The 9,289-nt window shown below is 38.7% G+C and overlaps 2 protein-coding genes across 2 annotated transcripts; one reads left to right on the top strand and one right to left on the bottom strand.

Annotated features, from left to right (window-relative positions):
• Positions 1–1,665: 1,665 nt before the first annotated feature.
• Positions 1,666–5,177, top strand: LOC145004822 (P-loop containing nucleoside triphosphate hydrolases superfamily protein). Its single transcript, XM_078963822.1, has one exon. The coding sequence runs from the start codon at positions 2,107–2,109 to the stop codon at positions 5,041–5,043; it is 2,937 nt and encodes a 978-aa protein (XP_078819948.1). The 5' UTR covers positions 1,666–2,106; the 3' UTR covers positions 5,044–5,177.
• A 136-nt stretch (positions 5,178–5,313) lies between these two features.
• On the bottom strand, positions 5,314–6,241 carry LOC145004824 (PRA1 family protein G2-like). The gene has a single exon (XM_078963823.1). It carries the CDS (start codon positions 6,154–6,156, stop codon positions 5,563–5,565), a length of 594 nt encoding a protein of 197 aa, XP_078819949.1. The 5' UTR covers positions 6,157–6,241; the 3' UTR covers positions 5,314–5,562.
• Positions 6,242–9,289: the final 3,048 nt, after the last annotated feature.

Raw genomic sequence — 9,289 nt, 5'->3', positions numbered from 1 at the left:
ACATGATAAAATATAAATGAAATGAAATCATGACTCTTAGGAGAAGACTGGAAGTATAGAAGTTGAGTCGTCGAGTCCTATATAAAAACAGTTTAGTATTTGGCCTTTTCTCTTTGGACTTCCGATTGGAATTTAATGTAAACTTTAAGCAATATAAAACATAAATGTATAATTCTAAAATTTATATGGAGCGGGTTATAAACGGAGCGGATCGGTGATGATCCATACCCGACCCTTTTAATAAAAGGTTTAACGGGTACGGGTCGTTAACGGGTAAACGGATCAAAAACTCTGCTCCAAACCCGTATAATTGTTAAGGGTTTGGATCGGATCAGGGTCAAAACCCGCTCTATTGCCAGGCCTAATGACACGTGTCACACCTAATAGTTATGCTAAGGGTGTTTTCTTGGTGGTGAAGCCACCCATCAACAATATGGCGCGCCTTTTAGAACCTTGATGATGATATAACACAAAACGACCAAAACAATGACCAATCACATAGGTGTTATCATAATTGTCCTCGGCATGCATTTTGGCAAATCACAAAGACCAACAACTTAAACTTTTGTCTATTAGGCTATTCGGAGTGGGCGTTATTATGCCTAATAACGCCAATGAACACCACCCCCTCCCATGTTATTCCATGTTGAAGGCATCCCCGTTGCTTCCCGTTACCACCATAACATCTCTTAATGGCATTTCCTTCTTTTTCTCCTAGTAACGCGTGTAGAGCGTTGCCCACACCCACCACTCTTATCTAACATTTTATCCTAAGTGGATATTAGTTGTTATTGTATTTTTGTGAAAAGGTAATAACCAAAAATCTGTCTGAGTTCATATAAAGATACCTTTTGTATAAAATGCATCAAACCAAGAGCATCCACGATTGACTTGAAAATGAAAGATATTTTAATGTTTTAAGGCGGAGCTTTTTGATTACCCAAGGCTGCACAAGTGAGATTTTTCAAGTGTTCTTTCGTTTCCTCTTCTTTATTTATTTAATATATTACATGATTTAAAAAAAGTAAGGATATACATAACATGATGGATGCTCTCTGAGCAATAAAATGATAGTGAATAAAGGAGTATGGTGGTTATTTGGTACATTGAAAAGGAAAAAAGTATTAAATGGTGGGGGGAAAGGAAATGAAAGTATGCCATACTCGATACATCAAATATGTATTCATTTTCAGAAACACCCACTCCCACATCACCCATGCCAGACAAAGGGGAGCAAGCACATTTAACATTTACCCCTGGACCTGGCCCTCCTTTCCCTGGCTAAAGAATCAAAATCAATCATTTTAAATAAAAATTAAATATATTTAATATTTTAATATATGTGTATATCACCATTGCCAACAAAGCTCCGGGCTAGCTTTCATCTCCCAAAGCCTCTTTCCATCTCTTAATATTTTACTTTTCTGACCAATCTGGACAGACCCCCATGTTAGATTCCAGTCAAATCCCTCTGTCCATTTTAGTAATTTCCCAAGATTTTCAAATTTGTAAAACTCAGACAGCACATAAAACAAAAACAAATTGTCCAATGCCTACCCCAATAAAAATAAATTCTTAGTTTATGCCTTAAATTGTTTGTTTAAACCTTAATACACTCACTCTGCACCTTCTTTTTAAGCCACTTAATTCATTAGTTTATGTTCAAAAATCAGATCTCACTCTCACCATGTTCAGTGTTCAATGTTCATGAGAGAGAGAGAGAGATCATAAATGAAGGCAGGGTTGTACGTTTGGCTATTGAGCTTGTACTTTCAATCTTGAAAGGTTAAAAATGGTGGTGGGGTTTGGTGGTACTTCTGACTTGTGAAAAAAAGGCCCACAGATGAAAGAAAGATGATGCATCATTTCACATGTATGTAAGTGTAACCTCTTCGGTGTTCTGTTCTTCCTTCCCACTGTTGCATTCATTACAGTATTTTTCTGAAAATCACAGTCACAATCATCGGTTTTTTGACTTCTTCTGTCACCATAAATTTGAGCAAATTATAGAATCTAACTTCTGTTTCATGATTGATTCTCCTTTGATGTGATTGTGATTCATGAATAAAAATCCCTATCTTTTTTAGATTTTCATATTCTTCAAACATGAATCAAGAAACCAAAAACCTCACAATCAAAATATCAAATTCGACCCAGAAACCAAGAAAAGAGATCGTGACCAACATTGTTTCGATTTCATCATCTCCATATAACTCACCATCGTTAATCTCGCCGCCCTCCTCCGCCTTTGTTTCCGCCCTTCAATCTCCTTACATATCTCCCAGAGCCACCAGAGAAGACCTGAATCACCCTCACGAAACCGAAACAACCAACAACGGCGGCTCCACCGCCACCACCACACCGTCGACATTCACTCACCCCTCTACTCCCGTATCCTATTGTGGCTCCGGGAACGATGATATTCCCAGCACCTCCTACACTCCCCCATCGGAAAGATACGATTTTTCAGACGACACCAAGCTCAAAATCGTCAACTGTGTTCCTGTTCATCTTCCTTCTTCAGATGTTAATATGAATCCGACAACCACAACGGCGCCACGTGTCTCGTTTTCGTTTCCCGTTCCTCGGATTTCGTTCGCGAAAGGGTCTGTTTCCCCGGCGAATGCAAAACTGAGGAGTTGCGATGTTTACATTGGATACCATGGTCAAGGTCAAAATCCGAACTTGGTAAGGTTTTGTAAATGGTTGAAATCGGAGCTCGAGGTTCAAGGTATCGCGTGTTTCGTTGCCGACAGAGCAAAATACGCCGATTCTCAGAGTCACGAGATCGCCGACAGAGTAATTTGTTCAGTCACGTTCGGGATTGTCGTCGTCACCAAAGATAGTCTCTCGAGTTATCTCAGTCTCGAAGAGATTAGATTCTTCGCTCAGAAAAAGAATTTGATCCCGTTGTTCTTCGACTTTGACACAAACGAAGTCTCAAACGTTCTCACGAGTTCCGATAGTAAAGAATGCAAAGACGCCATTGATGGGTTGATGAAGTCGCACGAGTTTAAGCTCGAAGCTAACGAAGGTAACTGGAGATACTGTGTATCAAGAACTGCCGGGATCTTGAAGGGGAAACTCGGGAGGATGAGTGTCGCTGAAAAAGAAATAGAAAACAGCGATGAAATGCCGTACCCTAAGAACAGATTCTTCGTCGGAAGAGAAAAGGAGATAACAGAGATCGAAACTGCTTTTTTTGGATGCACTGATGAAAACGAAACCAACACACACGTTAGAACACCTGGAACATCAGAAGGGCTTGCGGATGAGGAAAGTGAAATCGATCGGAGGTTTATAAATTTGGAAGTCGGAAAGTGTAAAGAACCGAAATTAGAAGCATGGGTGGAACCTGTAATCGGGAGAAATTCCTTGAAGAGACCTAAATACAAAAAAACAAAAAGCGGGAAGTACAAAAGCTTCGGAAGCAGCATTGTGTGCATCAATGGCGAACCTGGAATTGGGAAAACGGAGGTAGCATTGGAGTTTGCTCACAGATATTCTCAAAGATACAAGATGGTTTTGTGGGTCGGTGGGGAAGCTCGTTATTTCCGACAGAATATTCTAAATTTATCGTTAAATCTAGGGTTAGATGTTAGCGCAGACGAAGAGAAAGAAAGAGGAAGGATTAGAAGCTTTGATGAACAAGAAACAGAAGCTTTCAAGAGGGTAAAACGGGAATTATTTCGCGATATGCCATATTTGTTAATCATCGATAATCTTGAAACAGAAAAAGATTGGTGGGAAGGGAAAGACTTACATGACTTGATACCAAGAAACACAGGTGGCTCCCACGTCATCATCACAACCCGGCTTCCAAAAGTAATGACCTTTGACCCGATCCAACTTCAACCCCTGCCAGTAAAAGACGCAATGTTGTTGATGAAAGGAAGAAGGAGAAAAGAATACCCGGGTCAAGAAGTTGAAATTTTGGGTAAATTTGATGAGAAATTGGGTCGGTCAAGCTTCGGGTTATGGGTAATCGGGTCGTTGCTTTCTGAACTTGCAATCTTACCCTCGACCCTGTTTGAAGCCATAAATCATATCCGTTTAGACGAAAATGAGATAAACTCATCTCATTTTGAAGAAGTATTTTGGGGAAACAATAAGTTTTTACTCAAAGTCTTGATTTTTTGCATTACAATTTTACATGAAGCTAAAGGGAGTACAAATGTTCTTGCTTCAAAGATGCTTCTAGTCGGGGCATGGGTCGCCCCGTTACCCGTTTCATCAAATCTACTTGCTTCAAGTGCAAATAACATCACAGCCTCCACCAATAGATTCAAGAAATGGGTCAAATGTGCAAACATGACTTTCTTTTGTTGTTCGGGTTTTCTCGAAAGTCAAACTTCAAAAAGCGAAGAAGATTCAGCTCTTGTGTTGGTCAAACTTGGTCTTGCCAGAAGAGCAAATCAAAAGCATGGATGTTGTATTCATTTTCACCCGATAACTCAAACATTCGCGAAACTAAAAGGGAGTTTACTCACAGCAAAAGCAACGATTCATGGCATTAGAAAAACAGGAAACCCGGTTTTCAACTCGGATCATCTTTGGGCTTCTGCTTTTTTGGTATTCGGTTTCAAATCCGAGCCACCATTGGTCCAATTAAAAGCCCATGACATGGTTCTTTTCATCAAGAAAACAGCTCTCCCTTTAGCTATAAGGGCGTTTACGACATTTTCCAGGTGTAATTCAGCTTTGGAGTTGCTAAAAGTGTGTACAAATGTGCTTGAAGAAGTTGAGAAATCGTTTGTGTCACAGATACAAGATTGGTGCCATGGATCTCTTTGTTGGAAGAAGAAGATGAACTCGCATCAAAGAATTGATGAATATGTTTGGCAAGATGTGACACTTTTGAAAGCTACTTTATTGGAGACAAGAGCCAAATTGTTGTTGAGAGGTGGGTGTTTTGACAATGGTGAAGAGCTTTGCAGGACTTGTATTAGTATTAGAACAGTGATGCTTGGCCATAATCATGCTCAAACTTTAGCTGCTCAAGAAACACTGGCAAAATTAGTTAGGATGAGGAGTAAGATATGAATCAAGATTAGGTTTTTACTTTTTTTAGATCAGATCAATTTTCCCATAACATGATTAATCTTACCATGTTGTTTTAGTTTTACCATTAGTAAATCAACATCAACATTTATAAACCAAGAGTAAAGTTTATTTCATATTCTGCTTTTCCAGTTAAAACAGGTTGATTGTTCTTTACAGAATGACTGTGTCAGATTCAGCCTTGGATTTTGAGTCAAGTTCCAATTCAATTTAGGGTTTTGAGTTCATTGATAAAAAAGGAATAGTACACAATAATACTAACAAAGAACAATTCACTAAAAAGTAAAAACACAGTAGAAATATGATCAAATTGATCATATATATTTTATATAACACAAGTCACACCTCACGAATCAAACCAGTGAAAACGAAGTAAGAAGAAAAATCTCTATCTACTAGTAACAATCAAAAATCCCAATCCAAGAATTGAAAACGATCACACAGATCACTATCAGGGTTAGCTAGAAAAATAAAGGGAGTAAGCTGAGATATGTTGTAATACTAATTGGAGAAATTGAGTTTGTAATCCCTAGGAGAAGCTGAAGGAGGTGAGATCAATCCATCAGAAGCAGCGTCTTGTTCGTCGAGGTAAATTCCCTGAGGGTTTCTGAAAACACCATGAACAACCGAGAGCAAAATCCCTACAGCAATTCCGATCAAAAGGCTTGTAACAAAACCTCTAATCCAAATAGAAACTCCGGTGACCAAAACAAGAGCAGCAGTCACCAGGTGATCATGAACGTGGTGTCCCCACACAACCATCGGATCTTCACGGAAAAAGTAGAGTACAAGCCATAGGGTGAACACAGAAGCGAAGACTAGTAGTGTGGTTGGATCTCCGATTAAGGATACGGCGGCGCATATAGTGATGATAATGCCGTAGTTCACGCCGAAGTATTTCGAGTTGACGCCAAGTCTGGTAGCGGTGAGGGTGAGTGAGGCTGGCCTGTCGAATGAGTCAGCGCCGGAGATGAATTCCGACCAGGGACGGTGTAGGGACAAGAAGGACGATAGATTCTGAAATGATCGGAAAATGACGTCAGTTCCGGAGATTGGAATGGTGGTGTAGGTGGTTGCCGGCGTTGGAGACAACATCGTAGAATTGTCTGACTGCAGTTTGACCAGAACCAAGAAATAAACTACTTGGTAACGTGCAATGCATCAATGCGTCTATCGCTTTCCTCTATTTGTTAAAAAAAAAAGTTTTGCAACTTACATTGTTTATTTTTTACTTTTATATTTTGACATTTGTATTTAGTAAGTACCCTATACTTTAAATATTAAAATCAGACAATTTTATAACTACTCCATTGAAATAAACGATAGCCATTTAATTTTGTATTTCTCTCAATGAAAAATGTTGGGGGAATATTAGTAGGTGATGGTAGAGACTCGGATTCCTATGGATCGTTCATTTTTCAAACCGATATTTTCACCTTATATCTGATTATAAGAGCCAATCTAAGATAATTCAAAATGACACTTGTATATCTAGACACAGAAACACAAGCCAAATTACAAGAGAATTCTGAGTTTATTAAAGAAGAAGAGTAGTTGAGAACAGGGACGGACGCAGGAATACATAGTAGGTATGGCTTGGATGAATAGGTGTTGCCGATACATGAAAAATAATTAAGAAAAATCGAAAAATCGAAATTTTTTACACTGCAGCCAGAAAAGTTAGGGGATGTCGATGCCACACCGGGAACCCCTTAAAACCGTCCTTGGTTGAGAAAGGTTATGCATACAACTCAAAAGAGGAGTCGTATATATGCATGACATATTAGAATTTAATCTTCTAAATTAGTTAGGAATATCTCGAAATTAATGACTTAATCAATGGTTTTCAAAACTGATAATATTTGTCAATCCTACTATAACCACCCACTAAAATTTGGTTTTCCATAATGAAACTAATTCAAATTTCGAAAAAAATATTTGGGGCGTTGTCCCTCGATCCCGTGCCAGGGGCTCTACACTTAGGACCCTACAAGGGTGTGATCCATTTGATCATCGCATTTCTTGCATTTTAGCTTTCGGAATGAGTTTTCTCTTGCATAGTCTTTGAGCATATAAATCTTTTATTCTTTTTTCCATTCACAATCAAAGTTGTGAATCAATGACGCATCGTTAGAGTGTTTGCTATTTAGTTAAAACCGAATTGTTCAATCGGAAAAATTGGATTGGACTATTTGATTCGGATATTCAGATTGATTTTAAGCTAAACCGAATTATTATTTTGGATTTCAGACTGTTTTTTGTTTATAAAATAAGAACCAAACAGTAAAAAAAAAATGAATAACAACTTATTATTTATTTTTAACATGTGTCTTTAATCATTTATAAACTTACTAAATTATTTTTTTAATTATTACAACTTTCATCCAATATCATACATTAATATGTATTTCTTATCAAAAGTTTTTGTCAATGAAATATTAAACTACAATCAATTTTTATTTATAGTTATTTATAAATTATTATTTTTTAACTTAAATGCTTTTTTAGTTACTTTTATAGAGTTGGCTAATATTTAACTTATATATATATACACACACACACACACACACACATTAAATGTCTTACCTCTTAAAAACCGAATTGTAAAACCGATCCAATCGAATTCTAATTTGGTTGGATCAGATTGGATTTGAATTTAGTTCGGACTATTCGGATCCATGTTTTGAAAACTGAAATCTATTCAGATTTACTTGATTGAATCAGATCTAACCGATCCATCTAAACGAACACCCCTAACATCGTAACACTATGAATAAAGATTCAACTGTTTCATTTTGATAAATTCTTTTTCCAATTAAATATCAACCACTAAAGAAAAAGCCCAAATTAATGAGCAGATGCAGGGGGAAGAAATTTTGTGTCCAGTGTTGAACTTGATGTGATGCTTAAAGCACAAGAAGCTAGATTGTTCAATAGATTCTCTGGCGTGATTAAAGCCTTTGAACCTCGAATTCTTGAGAAGGTGGATGGTAATGATAAAAATAATGAACTCAGGGTAAAGTCACAGTCTTCAACTTTCAATGAGGAAGTTAGAGATTTGAAACGTGTTGCCTAAGAACATCATGTGTTATTCGTTAAAGATGTGAAGAATGTAACGACCCAAAATTTCAGACTAAAAATTTCTTTTAATAAAACATTACTTAAAGCAAAATCATCAATCCAAAACATAAACAGGGTATTAATTTCCAAAACACATGATTGTTATCAGAGTAAAACATTCTCAGGCTATCTAATCTATGGTGTGTGCCATGCGATCACCCCGAGCTCTTCCCTCCGCTACCCAAAGTACCTAAAACCAAAAATGAAAACCGTAAGCACGAAGCTTAGTGAGTTCCCCACCCTACCACATACCATGCATAACCACATACTGCACATATTGGGCCACGCCCACTACCTCGGGCCTCGCCCGCTATAACGGCCCCGCCGCTCCAGGCCTCACTTGGCTTCGAGCCCTGCTCGGATACATATCTGTTTAACTTAGGCCTCGCCTGTCACTGGGCCCCGCCCGCTAACATATAATAACACATAAGCATATAACAACACATAAGCTAACATATACTCATAAATCCTATCCTGAAGCCTCGCCTATCTTGGGCCCCATCCTTATCCTGTTACTGATGAGTCATGGAACCCCATCCACGCCCTTACTGATAGTGAGATACGGGCCTAGCCCACACTCATTCTTTCCTTAACTTGGGGCTTGCCCCTGTTTTGCTACTAATGAGATGTGGAACACCATCAACACTCTGCTATTGGTGAGATACGGACCTCGCCCACACTCACCTCCCTACCAGGCACATACATGTATCACACAGACAACAAGTATAAACTAACATATAAACCATTCCTTGGGCACCCGCCCGCTATCATTGGACCTCGTCCTGAATTATGTACTAGCATACCGTGCCTAGGGCTAACCCCCGGGTCTTCCTACTTGTATCTACATGGACCGACATTGTGGCCTTAGACCCATTCACATAAAGGGAAACTCACCTGCTCTTGCTGAACTTGCTGATAACCCCTCTAGCTGCTGTCCGACAACTCTTTGAACTCCTGCTCCACTAGCTCCCCGAGCTGCTAATATTAATGCAACACTTAGTCTAACTGTCCCCCGAAAGTCAACCAAGTCAACTCTGGTCAATGATAAAGTCCTGGTCAAGGTCAACCTTCCAGGTTAACCTTACTCGCCGAATCTGCCTGCTGACTC

Source organism: Lactuca saligna, chromosome 7 (genome assembly GCF_052625555.1).
Source record: "Lactuca saligna cultivar CGN05327 chromosome 7, ASM5262555v1, whole genome shotgun sequence".
In the NCBI taxonomy this organism is placed as follows: Eukaryota; Viridiplantae; Streptophyta; class Magnoliopsida; order Asterales; family Asteraceae; genus Lactuca; species Lactuca saligna.
The sequence above is the reverse complement of the archived record's forward strand: the minus strand, read 5'-3'. Positions and strand labels throughout refer to the sequence as shown.